This window comes from Oncorhynchus mykiss, chromosome 4 (genome assembly GCF_013265735.2).
Source record: "Oncorhynchus mykiss isolate Arlee chromosome 4, USDA_OmykA_1.1, whole genome shotgun sequence".
NCBI lineage: Eukaryota > Metazoa > Chordata > Actinopteri > Salmoniformes > Salmonidae > Oncorhynchus > Oncorhynchus mykiss.
Window position 1 is genome coordinate 42390722 of NC_048568.1, and position 25816 is coordinate 42416537.

A 25816-nucleotide genomic window follows, 5' to 3' on the forward strand; every position below is an offset into this window, starting at 1 on the left:
TGAGTTTAGACCAGGTTATCCGACCACCTTCAGATGAGTTTAGACCAGGTTATCCGACCACCTTCAGATGAGTTAGACCAGGTTATCCAATGACCTTCAGATTAGTTTAGACCAGGTTATCCGACCACCTTCAGATGAGTTTAGACCAGGTTATCCAATTACCTTCAGATGAGTTAGACCAGGTTATCCGACCACCTTCAGATGAGTTTAGACCAGGTTATCCAACGACCTTCAGATGAGTAAGACCAGGTTATCCAACGACCTTCAGATGAGTTTAGACCAGGTTATCCAACGACCTTCAGATGAGTTAGGCTAGAAAACCTTGTCGACCTTCAGTCTGGGGAAACCACTGTATATCCATGTATTCTGGCCTAACTTCGGTTCCTCTCAACCCATTACTTTTATTAACGAGACGGAATAATAAAATATTCAGAATGTAACTTTTAAGTAGTCAAATATTTTAAGATATGATCTGTAATCAGAGGTGCCTCAAAACATTGGTAATGCTCAATATTTTTTCTGACAAGTCCTTTCTTTCCTATAGAATTCACTGTCTGAAGCCAGTCTTTTTTCCCCCCCTCCCAGATAAAGAAGGAGCATGGCAACAACTTGGTACCTGCTTTCCCCCCAAAGAAGATCTTCACTCTGACACCGAATGATGTGGAGCAGAGACGTGAACAGTTGGAGAAATACATGCAAGCTGGTGAGGGAGGAGGTTCCAGTTCTGTGCTCTGTATTTCAGGGGTTGGGGTCCATTCAATTTTATTTTTAATTACCTCTATTCAGAAGCAGAATTTAAATTCTAATTCAAGTATTGTTGAGAGAAAAGTTAGCTATTTTCAAAGAGGGTTTTATATTATTGAATTCAGTCATGAATTCATCTCTACTAAATTAAACTAGAAGTGACCTCAGCCTTTCCCATGGGGAGGAGGATATAGTGGAACAGACAGTAGCTGACTCAATAAAAGGGCAGTATAGTAGAATAGACAGTAGCTGACTCAATTAAAGGGCAGTATAGTAGAATAGACAGTAGCTGACTCAATTAAAGGGCAGTATAGTAGAATAGACAGTAGCTGACTCAATTAAAGGGCAGTATAGTAGAATAGACAGTAGCTGACTCAATTAAAGGGCAGTATAGTAGAATAGACAGTAGCTGACTCAATTAAAGGGCAGTATAGTAGAATAGACAGTAGCTGACTCAATTAAAGGGCAGTATAGTAGAATAGACAGTAGCTGACTCAATTAAAAGGCAGTATAGTAAAATAGACAGTAGCTGACTCAATTAAAAGGCAGTATAGTAGAATAGACAGTAGATGACTCAATTAAAGGGCAGTATAGTAGAATAGACAGTAGCTGACTCAATTAAAGGGCAGTATAGTAGAATAGACAGTAGCTGACTCAATTAAAGGGCAGTATAGTAGAATAGACAGTAGCTGACTCAATTAAAGGGCAGTATAGTAGAATAGACAGTAGCTGACTCAATTAAAGGGCAGTATAGTAGAATAGACAGTAGCTGACTCAATTAAAGGGCAGTATAGTAGAATAGACAGTAGCTGACTCAATTAAAGGGCAGTATAGTAGAATAGACAGTAGCTGACTCAATTAAAGGGCAGTATAGTAGAATAGACAGTAGCTGACTCAATTAAAGGGCAGTATAGTAGAATAGACAGTAGCTGACTCAATTAAAGGGCAGTATAGTAGAATAGACAGTAGCTGACTCAATTAAAGGGCAGTATAGTAGAATAGACAGTAGCTGACTCAATTAAAGGGCAGTATAGTAGAATAGACAGTAGCTGACTCAATTAAAGGGCAGTATAGTAGAATAGACAGTAGCTGACTCAATTAAAGGGCAGTATAGTAGAATAGACAGTAGCTGACTCAATTAAAGGGCAGTATAGTAGAATAGACAGTAGCTGACTCAATTAAAGGGCAGTATAGTAGAATAGACAGTAGCTGACTCATGATCTCCTGTTGGAACATTTCCTCATAGCAACCAGAATGACCCATCCATGTATCAGAATACCTAGTTAGTCGCTGACTGTCTGCTTTTAGCCTGGTGTGGTTTTAGTGTGGTCAGCAGCTTACTTTACAGGCTTTTGACTCAAGGTAATACTGATCTGAGAACACCGTAAGTACAGGCTGAAACTGGTCTATCTGTTGGCCACACTATAGCTCTAGGTGTCTGAACTAGTGTTGTACTTTTCTGAGCAGACCCTAATAAGCACTTACTTGGGGCCAATGCCTCTTGGCTGTCCTCTTCCCCCCCCCGACAGACCTAAAAAATCAGACCAACTCACTGTTCCAATAGATTCCTATCCCAGATAGATCCTCAGAACCAATGGGAAAGTTGTATTATGTTAGGTGCAATATGTACCCAAAAGAAACTGGCCAGGGTTGAGTGGACAGTTACAACTAATTGTCAGTTTCACCCCTCAGTGTGGGTCCTTGTCAGGAAGTAAATGTAAAATGTTATTTTATTTTTCTGCTCGTTCCTCCTCAGTTAAAGGTCCAAGGGTTAGGTTATGTTGCCCCGTCCAACCTGACCTCAACCTCCGCTTTGACCTAACGCTTCCCCAAGCAGGTCAAGGGTGAACTGTGGCCGAACACACACACACACACACACACAGAGAGATAAGAGATGCGTGGAACTGAACTGGCAGCAACAGTGCCTAGTATCCCTCTTCGAGTACTGGCCGTTACCTCAGAACAAACCTAAGCCTTGTTGGGGCATATTTTCTCATAGTCTGGGAGCACACACACACACACACACACACACACACACACACACACACACACACACACACACACACACACACACACACACACACACACACTTCCTGGCTCACCAACTACTTCCTGGGTGGGGATAAGGGTTATGGAAAGTAGGATTTTGAATGTTGGTCCCCAAAAAAGTCCTCAAGTATACTAAGAGAGTATGCGTGACGCATCTGTGGTGTCGGCCGGCTCTGATGGCCCCGTTCAAACACACTACAGGCAGGTTGCTACAGAGTGAGGTCCACGCCGATATAGCCTACTACTACTACAGATGAGGGCCACATAGAACTACTACTACTTCTACAACTACAGATTGATGAGGTCCATGTAGAACTACTACTACAGATTGAGGTCCACGTAGATATATCCTACTGCTACTACAGATGAGGGCCACATAGAACTACTACTACTTCTACAACTACAGATTGATGAGGGCCACGTAGAACTACTACTACAGATGAGGGCCACGTAGAACTACTACTACAGATGAGGTCCACTTAGAACTACCACTACTTCTACTACTACAGATTGATGAGGTCCATGTAGAACTGCTACTACTACAGATTGAGGTCCACGTAGATATACCCTATTACTACTACTACTACTACTACAGATTGAGGTCCACGTAGATATACCCTACTACTGATGAGGTCCACGTAGATATACCCTACTACTGATGAGGTCCACGTAGATATACCCTACTACTGATGAGGTCCACGTAGATATACCCTACTACTGATGAGGTCCACGTAGATATACCCTACTACTGATGAGGTCCACGTAGATATACACTACTACTACTACTACTACTACTACTACCACTACTACTACTACTACTACTACTACTACAGATTGATGAGGTCCAGATCTAAAAAGTGATCTTGCCTTTTACATTTTAGTAATTTAGTAGTCTCTCTTATCAAAAGGAACTTAGTTAGTGCTTTCATCTTAAAGGGAATACTGCAGGTTTAGGTTTCTGCTAAACATTCTGATTGGGTTCATCCTTCCAACTAAAAGTCCCAATACGACATATCACTTTCTCGACGTCAAAGCCACAACGTTTTGTTGATATAGGAGTTTTTTTGATGAATATAATTCAATTTGCGAAGAAAGTGTACGTACAATTAGATGGAATAAAATAAATCTTTGTTAGATTTGTGGAATATATGTTGCGCAACATTTTACGATAGCTAGGTGAGACAACACACATCACAGTCGTAAGTAGCTAAGAGAAACGACCACAGCACAGTCGTAAGTAGCTAAGAGAAACGACCACAGCACAGTCGTAAGTAGCTAAGAGAAACGACCACAGCACAGTCATAGTAAGTAGCTAGGTGAGACGACCACAGCACAGTCGTAAGACATATCTTTAAGATTATCTTTGAGGTTGGGTTGCAGACGTTTTCGGAAGATGGGCAGGGACTCTTAGCATCAGGGGGCAGCTGTTTCCTCCATTGGGGTGACTGGATAGGGAAGCGCTTTGACTGGGCTGAGCAGAAGCTGACCTCCTGTAGGGGTGGAATGGCCAAGAGACCAGAGGTGGGTTGGGATGTTGGGTTTGAGCATAGCCTGAAGGTAGGGATGGGCGGTTCCTCTTGCTATTCCATGGTCTTTGAGAGGATGCGAGCTCCTTTGACTGAAGCCAGTGGAGTGTACGGAGGAGCAGGGTGACATGGGAGAACTTGAGAAAGTTGAACACCTGACGGGCTGCAGCCTTCTGGATAAGTTGCAGTAGTCCAGATGGGATATGACGAGTACCCGGATTAGGACCTGCACCGCTTCCTGTGTGAGGTAAGGTCGTACTCTACAGATGTCGTAGAGCATGAAACCCCAGGAGTGATTCCCTACTATGATGTTTGCAGAGAACGACAGGGTGGTCCAGGGTCACGCTAAGGTTCTTTGCACCCTGGGAGGGGGACACCGAACTCTGATGGAGAGGTCGAGCGGACAGGTCTTCCTGGCAGCTTTATCTTGTTGAGGTTGAGCTTGAGGTGGTGGGCCAACATCCAAGCTGAGATATCTGTCAAGTATGCAGATATGCGTGTCGCCACCTGGTTATCAGAAGCGGGGAATGTGAAAAGTAGTTGTCATCCACATAGCAATGGTAGCAGAGACCATGTGAGGATATAGTATAGCCGAGTGACTTTGTGTAAAGAGAGGAGGGCCTAGAACCGACCCCGGGTGGACACCAGTAGTGAGAGCACATTGTGTAGACACAGATCCTCTCCACGCCACCTGGTAGGAGTGACCTGCCAGGTTGGATGCATTCTGGGAGTGTGCAATTGCCTGAGGCGCCCAGACCTGAGAGGGCGGAAAGGAGGATCTGATGGATCACGGTGTTGAAGGCAGCGGAGCGATCTAGAAGGATGAGGAGTCAGCCAGCTTTGGCAGTGCGGAGAGCCTCCGTGGCGTAGTGAAGACCAGTCTCTGAGTGACCCCGTCTTGAAGCCTGACTGGTTAGGGTCAAAGAGATAATTCGGAGAGAAATAACGAGAGATTTGGTAAGAGGGAGCACGCTCAAGTGTTTTAGAACGTCAGAGGGGTCGAGTTTTTGACGTCAGAGGGGTCGAGTCTTGGTTTCTTGAGGAGGGGAGCGACTCCGGCCACCTTGAACATGAGAGGGGACGCAGCAAGTGGTCAGGGTAGAGTTGATGAGGAATGGGAGTAGGTCTCCAGAGAAAGTCTAGAGAAGGGAAGAAGGGATGGGGTCGAGTGGGCAGATTGTCCGGTGGCTGGACATCATTAGTCGCAGGATTTCATCTGGAGAGCGAGGGTAAAAAGAGACCAAGGAAAGTTCCCTGGACACAGTTGGCTGAGTGAATGATTTCGTTAACCTTTTTTTCAAAGTGGTTGACAAAGTCATCTGCGGAAAGGGAGGGAGGGGGTGGAGGATTAAGGACGGGAGAAGGTGAACAAGTTTCCCAGGGTTGGAGGCAGAGGCTTGGAATTTAGAGTGATGGGAAGGGGTTTCAGCAGCAGATACAGAATAAGAAAATGTAGCAAGGAGAGAGTGGAAGGATGATAGAACCTCTGTTCTGTGATCACTCAGTGAGTCACTCAGCCGAAGAGCAGGAGGGGAGGGAGGGAGGAGGGTAGGGTTGACGAGGCAGGCAGGAGTTAGAAGGATTTAGGGGAAGGATGTGATGACGGAATAGAAGAGGAGAGCAGTTGGGGAAAGCGAGCGACGATTACGACGTTGCATGACCATCTGGGTAGGGGCTGAGTGGGTAATGTTGGAAGAGCGAGAAAAATAAAGTAGTGATCAGAGACCTGGAGGGGGGGGGGGGGGGGTTGCAGTGAGTTCAGTAGGCAAATATGCTTGACCTAAAGATGAGGTCAAGCATATTGCCTGCCTTGTGAGTGGGAGGGGGACTGGGAAAAGGGTGAGGTCAAAAGAGGCAAGCCGGGGAAAGAAAGAGGTGGAAAGAAATGAGTCGAAGTATGGAAGTTGAAGTCACCCAGTACGATGAGTGGTGAGATATTGTCATCTTATCAAGGTGTCATTGAGGAACTTACCAAGAACACCTAGTGGTGCATCCTCGTATGATGATGCAAAATGTATCATTTGATTTCATACAGGGATGATTTCTGTATTTTGAAAGTTACGTATCTTGAAACCCTGATTTGCTGACGGTCCCAAAATGTTTTATTTATGTCAACAATGGACTAATGAAACCAAATACCAACACAGTTTTGGGGTGGAATTTTCTTTTAAGTTTGAATAGTGACGGCATGGAGTTTTAAATGAGGAGATGGACAGGTGAGAGAGGGGGAAAAAGAGAATCTCCAATTTCTCTTTTATAATCTTCTCTCTCTCTCTTCCAACAGTGCGTCAGGACCCCATGCTCGGCGCCTCCGAGATGTTCAACAGCTTTCTAAGGAAAGCCCAGCAGGTTGGTACTGTAGCTAGTTGTTATTACCCCCTGGCTTTCTTACTGTTCTGTCTGTAGCTAGCTGTCCTTTACTCCCGGCTGTGTATTTGTTCTGTTCAACGTAGCTGATCTATGTTCAGAGCAGTTCTGTTCTACGTAGGACGTCTCGTCTGGGGGCGTGTGTGTCAGTTCATCAGGAAGCTGTGGGTGTTTTTAAGTCGTATGTACCTGATGCCCATGGAGTACACCGTCCAATGAAATGCTTCCTTGCAGGTTCCCTCTCGATAATACAACAACCATAACAGATAAGATATGAATAAAAAGTAAATGGCTCGGTAGAATAGAATATATAAACTCGGCAAAAAAATGAAACGTCCTCTCACTGTCAACTGCAGCAAACTTAACATGTGTAAATATTTGTATGAACACAACAAGATTCAACAACTGAGACATAAACTGAACAAGTTCCACAGACACGTGACTGACAGAAATGGAATAATGTGTCCCTGAACAAAGGGGGGGTCAAAATCAAAAGTAACAGTCAGTATCTGGTGTGGCCACCAGCTGCATTAGCTACTGTAGTGCATCTCCTTCTCATGGACTGCAGCAGATTTGCCAGTTCTTTCTGTGAGATGTTACCCAACTCTTCCACCATGGCACCTGCAAGTTCCCGGACATTTCTGGCCCTAGCCCTCACCCTCCGATCCAACAGGTCCCAGGCGTGCTCAATGGGATTGAGATCCAGGCTCTTCGCTGACCATGGCAGAACCTGTCTTGCAGGAAATCACACACAGAACCAGCAGTATGACTGGTGGCATTGTCATGCTGGAAGGTCATGTCAGGATGAGCCTGCAGGAAGGGAACGACATGAGGGAGGAGGATGTCTTCCCTGTAACGCACAGCGTTGAGATCGCAACAAGCTCAGTCCGATGATGCTGTGACACACCGCCCCAGATCATGACAGACCCTCCACCTCCAAATCGATCCCGCTCCAGAGTACAGGCCTCGGTGTAACGCTCATTCCTTCTACGATAAACGCGAATCCGACCATCACCCCTGGTGAGACAAAACCGCGACTTGTCAGTGAAGAGCACTTTTTGCCAGTCCTGTCTGGTCCAGCGACAGTGGGTTTGTGCCCATAGGCGATGTTGTTGCCGGTGATGTCTGGTGAGGACCTGCCTTTCAACAGGCCCTCAGTCCAGCCTCTCAGCTTTTTGCGGACAGTCTGAGCACTGATGGAGGGATTGTGCGTTCCTGGTGTAACTCAGGCAGGTGTTGTTACCATCCTGTACCTGTCCCGCAGGTGTGATGTTCGGATGTACCAATCCTGTGCAAGTGTTGTTACACGTGGCCTGCCACTGCGAGGACGATCAGCTGTCCGTCCTGTCTCCCTGTAGCGCTGTCTTAGGCGCCTCACGGTACGGACATTGCAATTTATTGCCCTGGCCACATCTGCAGTCCTCATGCCTCCTTGCAGCATGCCTAAGGCACGTTTACCCAGATGAGCAGGGACCCTGGGAACCTTTCTGTTGGTGTTTTTCAGTCAGTAGGAAGGCCTCTTTAGTGTCCTAAGTTTTCTGAACTGTGACCTTAATTGCCTACGGTCTGTAAGCTGTTAGTGTCTTAACGACCGTTCCACAGGTGCATGTTCATTAATTGTTTATGGTTCATTGAACAAGCATGGGAAACTGTGTTAAAACGCTTTACAATGAAGAGCTGTGAAGTTATTTAGATTTTTTTCAGAATTATCTCAAGACAGGGTCCTGAAAAAGGGACGTTTCTTTTTTTGCTGAATTTATATATATATTTATTATTTCATAAATACAGGAAGGCACTCACCAATATTTATGTTTTGGGAAAGGGGGGATTGGAGAGCAAGTGTTTTACATTGTGCAGTATTTAGCGATAATAAATAAGTCTAGGAGCATCAGTCATTGTGCGTGCTAAGGTACAGGCCAGTTGAAGTGTTCAGCAGTGTGTCAGTTCTGTTCTGCGTAAAACAGACTCCTCAGCAGGCTGTTAGCTGTTTGATGCTCTGTTAGCCATGTGGCACAAATACCCACAGACACACACACACACACACACTGCTGACTCAGTAATTGCTTCAGTCTTGGTAATAGTTATCAGCCACAGTTTGACATTCACAATGTTCGTCATAGTTCACGTGGATGTGTGTGTGTGTGTGTGTGTGTGTGTGTGTGTGTGTGTGTGTGTGTGTGTGTGTGTGTGTGGGGGGGGGTACGTGTGGGTGGGTGGGTGGAAGGGGATAGAAAACAGCATGGTGGTCATTGTAGGCAGTGTTTTTTGGGGAAGGCTGCTCATACCGTTCTATTCTCCTGCGTGTATGTGTGTGTGTGTGAACTCTAGTGTATATGTTAAACGATTCTTTCAGACACATCACTACGGTGACACAACCTCACCACCATTGGTCAGTTTGAGCCACCCAGTGACACGCAGCCAGTGTAGGAGTTGAATCCTCTCTACCGTGTTTACTGTGTAATCTGCCATTAACGAATGAAGAACAGATGTTTTAAATGTGAGAGTTATGAGTTATGAGTCATTGTGTGTACATTACTGTCATACAGTATGCCAAATCATGATGTATAAACATACTTATGTTGAATGGTATTTTAGATTTTTTTCTCTAAAACACAGAAGATGTTACAGAGAGAATTGATCCAGGGAGTGTGAGTGTGTGTGTTGGTATACCCAGAGCTTTTTGTTAACTGCGTTCCTTTCCTAGAAAACTGTTTCCTCAGTTGCTTGTTAGCATATAGATGGAACATTGAAATGATTGATTGGAATGAATATTCATGATATGTTCACAGTAAATCAATGCTAGTGTTCCCATTGGCTCATAGCGGGATGCTATTGCTGCTCAGTGAAGGCTAGTTTTCCTATTGGTTGATAGTGTGAGCATGGAAGTGAGAGTCATCACTCACCCCAGGAGGTGACCTGACTGTGCTGCTAGGCTACTTTCATCAGATATGTCATTCAAGGTGGTGTACACCATGCGTCTCTCTAGATCGCTCTATTTTATCATCCTCCCCCCCTCTCTCACTCCTCTGCATCCCTTCATCATCCCTCATCTCTCCCCCTCCCTCCTCTCCCCCCTCCCTCCTCTCCACTACCTCATGCTGAAAGGACAACAGCAGAATAGAAAATTAGTTCTCAGCCAGCAGCCAGCCAGCCTGGCCTTGGCACTTTATGGGAGCCACACACACACACACACACACACTTCCCCAGCAATCCAGATACACTCTGACACCTCCTGTCTAGCAGTGGGGGACAGGGAAAGATTAAACATTAATTTACCCAGCATGGGCACGAAAGCTGAGAGGAGGAGGAGGAGGAAGCAGGCAGAAGGTTAGCTGCTTAGATAAATCATTAAAGTATTTTTTTTTCTTATTCATTTATTCATTTATTACAATAAAAAAATTATATTTGATCCCCTTTTTCTCCCAATTTCGTGACTACGGGTTCAGGAGAGGCGACGGTCGAGTCACGAGTCCTACGAAACATGACCCGCCAAACCGCGCTTCTTAACTCCCGCCTGCTTAACCCGGAAGCCAGCTGCACCAACGTGTCAGAGGAAACGCCATTCAACTGCCGACCGAAGTCAGCCTGCGGGCGCCCGACCCGCCACAAGTAGTCGCTAGAGCTCAATGAGCCAAGTAAAGCCCCCCCCCCCGGCCAAACCCTCCCCTAACTCGGACGACGCTGGGCCAATTGTGCGAGCTTCTCTGCTTTTTAAATTTATTGTCGTCTTCCTCCTGTCAATGTAGGATTGTCATGCTTTTTGAGGACATCTGTAATAAGACATTATGTAACTATATGGTGTCATAGAAGCATAAAATCCAGATACTGTCTCTTACAGGGAGAGTGGGGATAAAAACCTACTTCCCTGACTGGAGAGAACTAACTCTCTGGTCTGTACTGACTACACTGTCTGTCATGGACAGACGGGGCGGCAGGGTAGCCTAGTGGTTAGAGCGTTGGACTAGTAACCGGAAGGTTGTGAGTTCAAACCCCCGAGCTGACAAGGTACAAATCTGTCGTTCTGCCCCTGAACAGGCAGTTAACCCACTGTTCCCAGGCCGTCATTGAAAATAAGAATTTGTTCTTAACTGACTTGCCTGGTTAAATAAAGGTAAAAAAAAAAAAAAATGGAACACATTCTGTCTTCTGTAACCTGTATATAACCTGTCAATACCGTATAGGAGACCCAGCAGATCCCAACCGAAGAGGTTCCTCTGGAGATCTACCTGTCTAACGGCCAGAAGGTCGAGGTCAACATCCTGACCTCCGACCAAACAGAGGACGTCCTGGAGGTAAACCGTCTGGGGTTTCAAAAGACACAGATTCATAATCCAGATTCAGACTTCTACTGGATGTTAGTAATCGGTGGTGTTGAAGAGTTCATAGAGTGAACACAATATACTGAATGTTTTTTTATACAATGAATAGCCTTGCCAACACTACCAGGAAGCCTATGGAAGCTTAGGGAGAGATAATTCACTCTGGATAGCCATAGGTGAAGGCAGCATTCTCTCCCAGATAGATTCAGAACCGTTAAGTTGAACAGACAGCTGTTACTATAACATATAGCTGTAAAGGCAGCATTCTCTCACCAGATAGATTCAGAACCGTTATGTTGAACAGACAGCTGTTACTATAACTGTGTTCTCCATAAAATGATGTTATATACGAGAAGGACTTGACCGGAGACTGTATAGCTGTCAGTCAGTGGATAAAATGCTTTTTAAAAGCTACAGTATCTTTTGTACGAGTTGTGGTTTCATATCTAACACACAAAAAAAGAGATGAACCAGAGATGATGTTCCTGTCTGTTTTCTGATTCGCAGGCTGTTGCGTCAAAACTGGACCTTCCTGATGAGCTGGTTGGTTATTTCAGTCTCTTCCTGGTTCGAGAAGGAGTGGACGGGGGATTAACGTGTAAGCATTCAACTTTAACCCTCCGCTAACCGTTCAGAGGACTGGAATACAGTGGTATCTGAATGAAATACAATCTGAAAGGCCAAATGGCTCTATCTCCTATACCAGGGATGGAGTGGGGGCCACAACAACATTCTGAATTCATAATGAGGGGCTGCAGTGGCTTGTGGGTCTTCGTACCCACACATGCAGTCAGAGCCCCGGCCGTGGCCTTTTTGGGGACCCCAACGCTTCGATCACACCAGAATTACATTCATTTCCAATGGAAAACACTGCGTTTGCCTTGCAGCATTGCGTTGCGGAGGCAGCCGCAGTGCGTTCTGTGTGGGCGGTGCGTACATGCAGCCGCGGTGCGTTCTGTGTGGGCGGTGCGTACATGCAGCCGCAGTGCGTTCTGTGTGGGCGGTGCGTACATGCAGCCGCAGTGCGTTCTGTGTGGGCGGTGCGTACATTTAGGATTTATCAAACATATGTGTCAAACTGTATGTGTGGACGGCTTGACAGAAATGGTAGCAGAAGGTGAATGTTGAACTGTTAACAGACATATCAAGATGACGCTGTCTACTATTTTGCGCCACGACGATGTGATAGAAACGTAAAAACAAAATGTTATAAAGACATAGATTTTTATTTTTTATAATTTTTTTTAATAACAAATTTCATGCAATTCTACTCATGTTGTCTTGCAGTTTTACAGTTCATTTCCTGTAGTTATACACGGTTTCCTATAGGAGAGAAATGTTTGCAGTTTTACAGTTCATTTCCTGTAGTTGTACACGGTGTGTGTAGTGTCTCTCTAGTGTCTCCTGTTGATGACGGTCTCTCTAGTGTCTCCTGTTGTTGACGGTCTCTCTAGTGTCTCCTGTTGTTGACGGTCTCTCTAGTGTCTCCTGTTGTTGACGGGCTCTCTAGTGTCTCCTGTTGTTGACGGGCTCTCTAGTGTCTCCTGTTGTTGACGGGCTCTTGCTCTAGTGTCTCCTGTTGTTGACGGGCTCTTGCTCTAGTGTCTCCTGTTGTTGACGGGCTCTTGCTCTGGTGTCTCCTGTTGTTGACGGGCTCTTGCTCTGGTGTCTCCTGTTGTTGACGGGCACTTGCTCTGGTGTCTCCTGTTGTTGACGGGCTCTTGCTCTAGTGTCTCCTGTTGTTGACGGGCTCTTGCTCTGGTGTCTCCTGTTGTTGACGGTCTCGCGGTCTCTCTAGTGTCTCCTGTTGTTGACGGTCTCTCGCTCTCTAGTGTCTCCTGTTGTTGACGGTCTCTCTAGTGTCTCCTGTTGTTGACGGCGGTCTCTCTAGTGTCTCCTGTTGTTGACGGGCTCTCTAGTGTCTCCTGTTGTTGACGGCGGTCTCTCTAGTGTCTCCTGTTGTTGACGGGCTCTCGCTCTGGTGTCTCCTGTTGTTGACGATCTCTCTAGTGTCTCCTGTTGTTGACGGTCTCTCGCTCTCTAGTGTCTCCTGTTGTTGACGGCGGTCTCTCTAGTGTCTCCTGTTGTTGACGGCGGTCTCTCTAGTGTCTCCTGTTGTTGACGGGCTCTTGCTCTAGTGTCTCCTGTTGTTGACGGTCTCTCGCTCTCTAGTGTCTCCTGTTGTTGACGGCGGTCTCTCTAGTGTCTCCTGTTGTTGACGGCGGTCTCTCTAGTGTCTCCTGTTGTTGACGGCGGTCTCTCTAGTGTCTCCTGTTGTTGACGGGCGGTCTCTCTAGTGTCTCCTGTTGTTGACAGTCTCTCGCTCTCTAGTGTCTCCTGTTGTTGACGGTCTCTCTAGTGTCTCCTGTTGTTGACGGCGGTCTCTCTAGTGTCTCCTGTTGTTGACGGGCTCTTGCTCTGGTGTCTCCTGTTGTTGACGGGCTCTCGCTTTCTAGTGTCTCCTGTTGTTGACGGCGGTCTCTCTAGTGTCTCCTGTTGTTGACGGGCTCTTGCTCTAGTGTCTCCTGTTGTTGACGGGCGGTCTCTCTAGTGTCTCCTGTTGTTGACGGTCTCTCGCTCTCTAGTGTCTCCTGTTGTTGACAGTCTCTCTAGTGTCTCCTGTTGTTGACGGCGGTCTCTCTAGTGTCTCCTGTTGTTGACGGGCTCTCGCTCTCTAGTGTCTCCTGTTGTTGACGGCGGTCTCTCTAGTGTCTCCTGTTGTTGACGGGCTCTCGCTCTGGTGTCTCCTGTTGTTGACGATCTCTCGCTCTCTAGTGTCTCCTGTTGTTGACGGGCTCTTGCTCTAGTGTCTCCTGTTGTTGACGGGCTCTTGCTCTAGTGTCTCCTGTTGTTGACGGGCTCTTGCTCTAGTGTCTCCTGTTGTTGACGGTCTCTCGCTCTCTAGTGTCTCCTGTTGTTGACGGTCTCTCTAGTGTCTCCTGTTGTTGACGGCGGTCTCTCTAGTGTCTCCTGTTGTTGACGGCGGTCTCTCTAGTGTCTCCTGTTGTTGACGGGCGGTCTCTAGTGTCTCCTGTTGTTGACAGTCTCTCGCTCTCTAGTGTCTCCTGTTGTTGACGGTCTCTCTAGTGTCTCCTGTTGTTGACGGTGGTCTCTCTAGTGTCTCCTGTTGTTGACGGGCTCTCGCTTTCTAGTGTCTCCTGTTGTTGACGGCGGTCTCTCTAGTGTCTCCTGTTGTTGACGGGCTCTTGCTCTGGTGTCTCCTGTTGTTGACGGGCTCTCGCTTTCTAGTGTCTCCTGTTGTTGACGGCGGTCTCTCTAGTGTCTCCTGTTGTTGACGGGCGGTCTCTCTAGTGTCTCCTGTTGTTGACGGTCTCTCGCTCTCTAGTGTCTCCTGTTGTTGACGGTCTCTCTAGTGTCTCCTGTTGTTGACGGCGGTCTCTCTAGTGTCTCCTGTTGTTGACGGCGGTCTCTCTAGTGTCTCCTGTTGTTGACGGCGGTCTCTCTAGTGTCTCCTGTTGTTGACGGCGGTCTCTCTAGTGTCTCCTGTTGTTGACGGCGGTCTCTCTAGTGTCTCCTGTTGTTGACGGGCTCTTGCTCTCTAGTGTCTCCTGTTGTTGACGGGCTCTTGCTCTCTAGTGTCTCCTGTTGTTGACGGGCTCTTGCTCTCTAGTGTCTCCTGTTGTTGACGGGCTCTTTCTCTAGTGTCTCCTGTTGTTGACGGGCTCTTTCTCTAGTGTCTCCTGTTGTTGACGGGCTCTTGCTCTGGTGTCTCCTGTTGTTGACGGCGGTCTCTCTAGTGTCTCCTGTTGTTGACGGGCTCTTGCTCTGGTGTCTCCTGTTGTTGACGGGCGGTCTCTCTAGTGTCTCCTGTTGTTGACGGTCTCTCGCTTTCTAGTGTCTCCTGTTGTTGACGGTCTCTCTAGTGTCTCCTGTTGTTGATGGCGGTCTCTCTAGTGTCTCCTGTTGTTGACGGGCTCTTGCTCTGGTGTCTCCTGTTGTTGACGGGCGGTCTCTCTAGTGTCTCCTGTTGTTGACGGGCGGTCTCTCTAGTGTCTCCTGTTGTTGACGGTCTCTCGCTCTCTAGTGTCTCCTGTTGTTGACGGTCTCTCTAGTGTCTCCTGTTGTTGACGGGCTCTTGCTCTAGTGTCTCCTGTTGTTGACGGGCGGTCTCTCTAGTGTCTCCTGTTGTTGTCGGCGGTCTCTCTAGTGTCTCCTGTTGTTGACGGGCTCTCGCTCTCTAGTGTCTCCTGTTGTTGACGGCGGTCTCTCTAGTGTCTCCTTTTGTTGACGGGCTCTTGCTCTGGTGTCTCCTGTTGTTGACGGGCGGTCTCTCTAGTGTCTCCTGTTGTTGACGGTCTCTCGCTCTCTAGTGTCTCCTGTTGTTGACGGTCTCTCTAGTGTCTCCTGTTGTTGACGGCGGTCTCTCTAGTGTCTCCTGTTGTTGACGGTCTCTCGCTCTCTAGTGTCTCCTGTTGTTGACGGTCTCTCTAGTGTCTCCTGTTGTTGACGGCGGTCTCTCTAGTGTCTCCTGTTGTTGACGGGCTCTTGCTCTAGTGTCTCCTGTTGTTGACGGGCGGTCTCTCTAGTGTCTCCTGTTGTTGACGGTCTCTCGCTCTCTAGTGTCTCCTGTTGTTGACGGTCTCTCTTGTGTCTCCTGTTGTTGACGGTGGTCTCTCTAGTGTCTCCTGTTGTTGACGGGCTCTTGCTCTGGTGTCTCCTGTTGTTGACGGGCGGTCTCTCTAGTGTCTCCTGTTGTTGACGGTCTCTCGCTCTCTAGTGTCTCCTGTTGTTGACGGCGGTCTCTCTAGTGTCTCCTGTTGTTGACGACGGTCTCTCTAGTGTCTCCTGTTGTTGACGACGGTCTCTCTAGTGTCTCCTGTTGTTGAAGGGCTCTTGCTCTCTAGTGTCTCCTGTTGTTGACGGGCTCTTGCTCTCTAGTGTCTCCTGTTGTTGACGGTCTCTCTAGTGTCTCCTGTTGTTGACGGTCTCTCTAGTGTCTCCTGTTGTTGACGGTCTCTCTAGTGTCTCCTGTTGTTGACGGTCTCTCTAGTGTCTCCTGTTGTTGACGGTCTCTCTAGTGTCTCCTGTTGTTGACGGGCTCTTACTCTAGTGTCTCCTGTTGTTGACGGGCTCTTGCTCTCTAGTGTCTCCTGTTGTTGACGGGCTCTTGCTCTCTAGTGTCTCCTGTTGTTGACGGGCTCTTCCTCTCTAGTGTCTCCTGTTGTTGACGGGCTCTTGCTCTCTAGTGTCTCCTGTTGTTGACGGGCTCTTCCTCTCTAGTGTCTCCTGTTGTTGACGGGCTCTTCCTCTCTAGTGTCTCCTGTTGTTGACGGGCTCTCTAGTGTCTCCTGTTGTTGACGGGCTCTTCAAATCAAATCAAATCAAATTTATTTATATAGCCCTTCGTACATCAGCTGATATCTCAAAGTGCTGTACAGAAACCCAGCCTAAAACCCCAAACAGCAAGCAATGCAGGTGTAGAAGCACGGTGGCTAGGAAAAACTCCCTAGAAAGGCCAAAACCTAGGAAGAAACCTAGAGAGGAACCAGGCTATGTGGGGTGGCCAGTCCTCTTCTGGCTGTGCCGGGTGGAGATTATAACAGAACATGGCCAAGATGTTCAAATGTTCATAGATGACCAGCATGGTCGAATAATAATAAGGCAGAACAGTTGAAACTGGAGCAGCAGCACAGCCAGGTGGACTGGGGACAGCAAGGAGTCATCATGTCAGGTAGTCCTGGGGCATGGTCCTAGGGCTCAGGTCCTCCGAGAGAGAGAAAGAGAGAAGGAGAGAATTAGAGAACGCACACTTAGATTCACACAGGACACCGAATAGGACAGAAGTACTCCAGATATAACAAACTGACCCTAGCCCCCCGACACATAAACTACTGCAGCATAAATACTGGAGGCTGAGACAGGAGGGGTCAGGAGACACTGTGGCCCACTCCGAGGACACCCCCGGACAGGGCCAAACAGGAAGGATATAACCCCACCCACTTTGCCAAAGCACAGCCCCCACACCACTAGAGGGATATCTTCAACCACCAACTTACCATCCTGAGACAAGGCTGAGTATAGCCCACAAAGACCTCCGCCACGGCACAACCCAAGGGGGGGGGGGGGGGGGGGCGCCAACCCAGACAGGATGACCACATCAGTGACTCAACCCACTCAGGTGACGCACCCCCTCCAGGGACGGCATGAGAGAGCCCCAGTAAAGCCAGTGACTCAGCCCCTGTAATAGGGTTAGAGGCAGAGAATCCCAGTGGAAAGAGGGGAACCGGCCTGGCAGAGACAGCAAGGGCGGTTCGTTGCTCCAGAGCCTTTCCGTTCACCCTCCCACTCCTGGGCCAGACTACACTCAATCATATGACCCACTGAAGAGATGAGTCTTCAGTAGAGACTTAAAGGTTGAGACCGAGTTTGCGTCTCTGACATGGGTAGGCAGACCGTTCCATAAAAATGGAGCTCTATAGGAGAAAGCCCTGCCTCCAGCTGTTTGCTTAAAAATTCTAGGGACAATTAGGAGGCCTGCGTCTTGTGACCGTAGCGTACGTGTAGGTATGTACGGCAGGACCAAATCAGAGAGATAGGTAGGAGCAAGCCCATGTAATGCTTTGTAGGTTAGCAGTAAAACCTTGAAATCAGCCCTTGCTTTGACAGGAAGCCAGTGTAGAGAGGCTAGCACTGGAGTAATATGATCAAATGTTTTGGTTCTAGTCAGGATTCTAGCAGCCGTATTTAGCACTAACTGAAGTTTATTTAGTGCTTTATCCGGGTAGCCGGAAACTAGAGCATTGCAGTAGTCTAACCTGGAAGTGACAAAAGCATGGATTAATTTTTCTGCATCATTTTTGGACAGAAAGTTTCTGATTTTTGCAATGTTACGTAGATGGAAAAAAGCTGTCCTTGAAATGGTCTTGATATGTTCTTCAAAAGAGAGATCAGGGTCCAGAGTTACGCCGAGGTCCTTCACAGTTTTATTTGAGACGACTGTACAACCATTAAGATTAATTGTCAGATTCAACAGAAGATCTCTTTGTTTCTTGGGACCTAGAACAAGCATCTCTGTTTTGTCCGAGTTTAAAAGTAGAAAGTTTGCAGCCATCCACTTCCTTATGTCTGAAACACATTCTTCTAGCAAGGGCAATTTTGGGGCTTCACCATGTTTAATTGAAATGTACAGCTGTGTGTCATCCGCATAGCAGTGAAAGTTAACATTATGTTTTCGAATAACATCCCCAAGAGGTAAAATATATAGTGAAAACAATAGTGGTCCTAAAACGGAACCTTGAGGAACACCGAAATTTACAGTTGATTTGTCAGAGGACAAACCATTCACAGAGACAAACTGATATCTTTCCGACAGATAAGATCTAAACCAGGCCAGAACTTGTCCGTGTAGACCAATTTGGGTTTCCAATCTCTCCAAAAGAATGTGGTGATCGATGGTATCAAAAGCAGCACTAAGGTCTAGGAGCACGAGGACAGATGCAGAGCCTCGGTCCGATGCCATTAAAATGTCATTTACCACCTTCACAAGTGCCGTCTCAGTGCTATGATGGGGTCTAAAACCATACTGAAGCATTTCGTATACATTGTTTGTCTTCAGGAAGGCAGTGAGTTGTTGCGCAACAGCCTTTTCTAAAATTTTTGAGAGGAATGGAAGATTCGATATAGGCCGATAGTTTTTTATATTTTCTGGGTCAAGGTTTGGCTTTTTCAAGAGAGGCTTTATTACTGCCACTTTTAGTGAGTTTGGTACACATCCGGTGGATAGAGAGCCGTTTATTATGTTCAACATAGGAGGGCCAAGCACAGGAAGCAGCTCTTTCAGTAGTTTAGTTGGAATAGGGTCCAGTATGCAGCTTGAAGGTTTAGAGGCCATGATTATTTTCATCATTGTGTCAAGAGATATAGTACTAAAACACTTGAGCGTCTCTCTTGATCCTAGGTCCTGGCAGAGTTGTGCAGACTCAGGACAACTGAGCTTTGAAGGAATACGCAGATTTAAGGAGGAGTCCGTAATTTGCTTTCTAATAATCATAATCTTTTCCTCAAAGAAGTTCATGAATTTATCACTGCTAAAGTGAAAGTCATCCTCTCTTGGGGAATGCTGCTTTTTAGTTAGCTTTGCGACAGTATCAAAAAGGAATTTCAGATTGTTCTTATTTTCCTCAATTAAGTTAGAAAAATAGGATGATCGAGCAGCAGTAAGGGCTCTTCGGTACTGCACAGTACTGCACAGTACTGCACAGTCTTTCCAAGCTAGTCGGAAGACTTCCAGTTTGGTGTGGCGCCATTTCCGTTCCAATTTTCTGGAAGCTTGCTTCAGAGCTCGGGTATTTTCTGTGTACCAGGGAGCTAGTTTCTTATGAGAAATGTTTTTAGTTTTTAGGGGTGCAACTGCATCTAGGGTATTGCGCAAGGTTAAGTTGAGTTCCTCAGTTAGGTGGTTAACTGATTTTTGTCCTCTGGCGTCCTTGGGTAGACAGAGGGAATCTGGAAGGACATCAAGGAATCTTTGTGTTGTCTGTGAATTTATAGCACGACTTTTGATGATCCTTGGTTGGGGTCTGAGCAGATTATTTGTTGCAATTGCAAACATAATAAAATGGTGGTCCGATAGTCCAGGATTATGAGGAAAAACATTAAGATCCACAACATTTATTCCATGGGACAAAACTAGGTCCAGCGTATGACTGTGACAGTGAGTGGGTCCAGAGACATGTTGGACAAAACCCACTGAGTCGAAAACCCACTCTTGCTCTCTAGTGTCTCCTGTTGTTGACGGGCTCTTGCTCTAGTGTTAACCTTTTATTGAGCTAGACAAGTCAGTTAAGAACAATTTCTTATTTACATTGACGGCCTACCAGAAGGCCTCATGCGGGGGATGAAATAAAAAGTAGGACAAACGCACTTCAAGAGACACCACAACACTACATAAAGAGAGACCAAAGACAACACAACATGGGAGAAACACATGACAACACAGCAACAACAGCACAAAGGGCAAGAAGGTAGAGACAACAACAATACATCACACAAAGCAGCCACAACTGTCAGTGTCCATGATTTGAGTCTTTGAATGAAGAGATGGGGATAAAACTGTCCAGTTTGACTGTTTGTTGCAGCTCTAGCTGCTCGAGAGCACCCTTACCTGCCGATCTATAAATTACGTCTCCGTAATCTAGCAGGATGGTCATCTGAATCAGGGTTAGTTTGGCAGCTGGGGTGAAAGAGGAGCGATTACGATAGAGGAAACCAAGTCTAGATTTAACTTTAGCCTGTAGCTTTGATATGTGCTGAGAGAAGGACAGTGTACCATCTAGCCATACTCCCAAGTACTTGTATGAGGTAATCACACCTGTGGGGAGAGGGGCATTCTTCTTACCAAACCACATGACCTTTGTTTTGGAGGTGTTAAGAACAGGGTTAAAGGTAGATAAAGCTTGTTGGACACTATGAAAGCTTCGTTATAGAGCATTTAACACAAAATCCGGGGAGGTGCCAGCACGTGGGGCCTAGGATCGAGCCTTGGGGTACTTCCTTGGTGTCAGGCAGTGGCTGAGACAGCAGATGTTCTGACTTTATGCACTACACTCTTTGAGAGAGGTAGTTAGCAAACCAGGCCAAAGACCCCTCAGACACCAATACTCCTTAGCCGGCCCACAAGAATGGAATGGTCTACCGTATCAAAAGCTTTGGCCAAGTCAATAAAAATAGCAGAACAACATTACTTAGAATCAAGGGGAATGGTGACATCATTGAGGACCTTTTTAAGGTTGCAGTGACACATTCATAACCTGAGCGGAAACCAGAGAGAATACTACAGACATCAAGAAAGCCAGTCAGTTGATTATGGACACGTTTTTCCAACACTTTTGATAAACAGGTCGCAATAGAAATAGGCCTATAACAGTTAGTGGTGGTTCTTCAGATGGACCCTGCTGGGTTCTGTCCAGATGGACCCTGCTGGGTTCTGTCCAGATGGACTGTCCTCATCTCTCTCTCTGTCTGTCTGTCTCTCTCTCATTTTCTCTCCAGTTGTGAGGAAGCTGCAGGAGTTTGAGTTACCGTACGTATCAGTCACCAGCTTACGAAGCTCAGAGTTCCACATCATCCTGCGGAAAAGGTATCTCTACTCCTCTACCTCTCTACATGTTGATTGTCATGTTCTAACTACTTGTCTAGATATGCAGCTCCAATCAGAACCACAGTCACTTGAATTGAATGGCTGGCAATTAAATGCAGCAAAGATACTCAACAAATGCCAACCACTCGGCTCTTTTTAGGAAGAAGCAACTGTTACAAGGTTTCTCTGCTTCCAAGTGTCGACAAGTCTGGATTCTCTAATCTAGCTACATAATCTCTTCCCATAGATGATCTCGTGAAACTGTTTTGACTATACCACAAACCTTACCGAGAGATGTCACCAGTACTGTACTGGTGACCTCCCCAGACACTTGGGTATCCTGAGTTGTCCCAGTATGAGTCCAGCTGGTTTATATAAAGTGAAGCCATCTGGTACAGAGAGAAAAATATAACAGATTGATGGAAGAGCGAAGAGTTTTTATCATGAGCAACAAAACAAAAAAATACTTCAAGGAAGTCTGGTCCTCTGGCTACCATGTGTGTTAGTGACGTGAGGTTTCTGTCTGCAGTCTGAGACCTGATAACTTCTCTCCCTCCTCGACTTTTAGCACCTGTCTTATGTCAACTTCCTCTCTCTCTCTGCTTCTCTTTGATCTCCCCCCCCCCCCTCTCGCTTTGGCTCTCTCGTTCTCTCTCTCTCGCACGCTCTTTCTTTCTCTCTCTCTCCTGACTCATCACTATGCACACTCATAACATGCATAATGACACAACACAGACACTTTCACTCACCATATGCTGCTGCTACTCTGTTCTTTGTTTTACTCTGATTATTATCTATCCTGATGTCTAGTCTCTTTACCCTGCCTTCATGTACATATCTACCTCAAATACCTTATTATTATCTATCCTGATGTCTAGTGACTTTACCCTGCCTTCATGTACATATCTACCTCAAATACCTTATTATTATCTATCCTGATGCCTAGTCACTTTACCCTGCCTTCATGTACATATCTACCTCAAATACCTTATTATTATCTATCCTGATGCCTAGTCACTTTACCCTGCCTTCATGTACATATCTACCTCAAATACCTTATTATCATCTATCCTGATGCCTAGTCACTTTATCCTGCCTTCATGTACATATCTACCTCAAATAGCTTATAGCTCTGCACATTGATCTGGTACTTCCTGTATGTAGCTCTGCACATTGATATGGTACTTCCTGTATGTAGCTCTGCACATTGATATGGTACTTCCTGTATGTAGCTCTGCACATTGATCTGGTACTTCCTGTATATAGCTCTGCACATTGATCTGGTACTTCCTGTATATAGCTCTGCACATTGATCTGGTACTTCCTGTATGTAGCTCTGCACATTGATCTGATACTTCCTGTATGTAGCTCTGCACATTGATCTGGTACTTCCTGTATGTAGCTCTGCACATTGATCTGGTACTTCCTGTATGTAGCTCTGCACATTGATCTGGTACTTCCTGTATGTAGCGCTGCACATTGATATGGTACTTCCTGTATATAGCTCTGCACATTGATCTAGTACTTCCTGTATGTAGCTCTGCACATTGATCTGGTACTTCCTGTATGTAGCTCTGCACATTGATATGGTACTTCCTGTATATAGCTCTGCACATTGATCTAGTACTTCCTGTATGTAGCTCTGCACATTGATCTGGTACTTCCTGTATGTAGCTCTGCACATTGATCTGGTACTTTCTGTATATAGCTCTGCACATTGACCTAGTACTTCCTGTATGTAGCTCTGCACATTGATCTGGTACTTCCTGTATGTAGCTCTGCACATTGATCTGGTACTTTCTGTATATAGCTCCATTCCTGTGGTTTTATTTATTCCTCTTGTGTTACTATTACATTTTGTATTGTTCTTTTAATCTCTGCATCGTAGGCAAGTTTTTCACAGTAAAGTCTACACCGTTCTTTCTACCCCTCTCTCTTCCTCGTCACCTCCCCCTCCAGAACAGAAAGGGATAAACTAGACAGGATGTTGTTGTTTCACCCCCTCCTGTCTCCCTCAAGGAAAGTCTTAGTCTCTGTTACAAGTAGGTCAGAAGGGCTGAGTGTGAATGGCAACTTATTCGATATATAGAGCCCTATTGGTCCTGGTCAAAAACAGTGCACTATATAGAGAATAGGGTACCTTTTAGGACACAGATGGAGAACGGTGAGCAACAGAACTAGCAGCGGTCATTTAGGAAGCAGATGGAGAACGGTGAGTAACAGAACTAGCAGTAGTCATTTAGGAAGCAGATGGAGAACGGTGAGTAACCGAACTAGCAGCGGTCATTTAGGAAGCAGATGGAGAACGGTGAGCAACAGAACTAGCAGCGGTCATTTAGGAAGCAGATGGAGAACGGTGAGCAACAGAACTAGCAGCGGTCATTTAGGAAGCAGATGGAGAACGGTGAGTAACAGAACTAGCAGTAGTCATTTAGGAAGCAGATGGAGAACGGTGAGTAACCGAACTAGCAGCGGTCATTTAGGAAGCAGATGGAGAACGGTGAGCAACAGAACTAGCAGCGGTCATTTAGGAAGCAGATGGAGAACGGTGAGCAACAGAACTAGCAGCGGTCATTTAGGAAGCAGATGGAGAACGGTGAGTAACCGAACTAGCAGCGGTCATTTAGGAAGCAGATGGAGAACGGTGAGCAACAGAACTAGCAGCGGTCATTTAGGAAGCAGATGGAGAACGGTGAGTAACAGAACTAGCAGTAGTCATTTAGGAAGCAGATGGAGAACGGTGAGTAACCGAACTAGCAGCGGTCATTTAGGAAGCAGATGGAGAACGGTGAGCAACAGAACTAGCAGCGGTCATTTAGGAAGCAGATGGAGAACGGTGAGTAACCGAACTAGCAGCGGTCATTTAGGAAGCAGATGGAGAACGGTGAGTAACAGAACTAGCAGTAGTCATTTAGGAAGCAGATGGAGAACGGTGAGTAACCGAACTAGCAGCGGTCATTTAGGAAGCAGATGGAGAACGGTGAGCAACAGAACTAGCAGCGGTCATTTAGGAAGCAGATGGAGAACGGTGAGCAACAGAACTAGCAGCGGTCATTTAGGAAGCAGATGGAGAACGGTGAGTAACAGAACTAGCAGCAGTCATTTAGGAAGCAGATGGAGAACGGTGAGTAACCGAACTAGCAGCGGTCATTTAGGAAGCAGATGGAGAACGGTGAGCAACAGAACTAGCAGCGGTCATTTAGGAAGCAGATGGAGAACGGTGAGCAACAGAACTAGCAGCGGTCATTTAGGAAGCAGATGGAGAACGGTGAGTAACCGAACTAGCAGCGGTCATTTAGGAAGCAGATGGAGAACGGTGAGCAACAGAACTAGCAGCGGTCATTTAGGAAGCAGATGGAGAACGGTGAGTAACAGAACTAGCAGTAGTCATTTAGGAAGCAGATGGAGAACGGTGAGTAACCGAACTAGCAGCGGTCATTTAGGAAGCAGATGGAGAACGGTGAGCAACAGAACTAGCAGCGGTCATTTAGGAAGCAGATGGAGAACGGTGAGTAACCGAACTAGCAGCGGTCATTTAGGAAGCAGATGGAGAACGGTGAGTAACAGAACTAGCAGTAGTCATTTAGGAAGCAGATGGAGAACGGTGAGTAACCGAACTAGCAGCGGTCATTTAGGAAGCAGATGGAGAACGGTGAGTAACAGAACTAGCAGTAGTCATTTAGGAAGCAGATGGAGAACGGTGAGTAACCGAACTAGCAGCGGTCATTTAGGAAGCAGATGGAGAACGGTGAGCAACAGAACTAGCAGCGGTCATTTAGGAAGCAGATGGAGAACGGTGAGCAACAGAACTAGCAGCGGTCATTTAGGAAGCAGATGGAGAACGGTGAGTAACCGAACTAGCAGCGGTCATTTAGGAAGCAGATGGAGAACGGTGAGCAACAGAACTAGCAGCGGTCATTTAGGAAGCAGATGGAGAACGGTGAGCAACAGAACTAGCAGCAGTCATTTAGGAAGCAGATGGAGAACGGTGAGTAACCGAACTAGCAGCGGTCATTTAGGAAGCAGATGGAGAACGGTGAGCAACAGAACTAGCAGCGGTCATTTAGGACGCAGATGGAGAACGGTGATCAACAGAACTAGCAGCGGTCATTCAGGAAGCAGATGGAGAACGGTGAGCAACAGAACTAGCAGCATCAACCCAGGGAGTCTGAAACACTAACCCCCAGATCAACAACTGGATTATAATGAAAGCATAATGTTCTGTTTGGTTGAAGACGGAGACTTACTTGCCAGGTCAAATAAGTAGAAATATGCAGTGGTTAGTAGAGACGAATCCCTCTCCCCTCTTCTTCCTCTCCTCCATCCCCTTCTTATTCTCCCTCTTCTCTCCCCCTGCTGGGGTCTATGAATTGCTCATGCGGCCAGAGTTAATCCTCTGTTTTATAAACAACTTCTAATTGCTCCCCTTAAATATCCCTGGCTTCATCCTCATTCACTAGTTAGGTTCCAGGGAGATTATGGGGTGTTAAACTGGTTGGATTACAGATTATGGAGTGTTTAAACTGGTTGGATTACAGATTATGGGGTGTTAAACTGGTCAGATTACAGTTGTATTAAGGGGTGTTAAACTGGTCAGATTACAGTTGAATTAAGGGGTGTTAAACTCGTCAGATTACAGTTGTATTAAGGGGTGTTAAAATGGTCAGATTACAGTTGAATTAAGGGGTGTTAAACTGGTCAGATTACAGTTG

General features: G+C 46.4%; 1 protein-coding gene across 1 annotated transcript in view; it reads left to right on the plus strand.

Moving 5' to 3' along the window:
• The window catches only part of LOC110522651 (sorting nexin-17), a 62310-nt gene that overhangs the window by 19902 nt on the left and 16592 nt on the right, over positions 1-25816 (plus strand). Inside the window, exons 3-7 of the mRNA XM_036976382.1 lie at positions 586-703; positions 6604-6668; positions 10868-10978; positions 11513-11603; positions 21017-21104. Of these exons, the coding sequence (XP_036832277.1) occupies positions 586-703; positions 6604-6668; positions 10868-10978; positions 11513-11603; positions 21017-21104 (473 nt within the window). The remainder of the gene's footprint in view (positions 1-585; positions 704-6603; positions 6669-10867; positions 10979-11512; positions 11604-21016; positions 21105-25816) is intronic.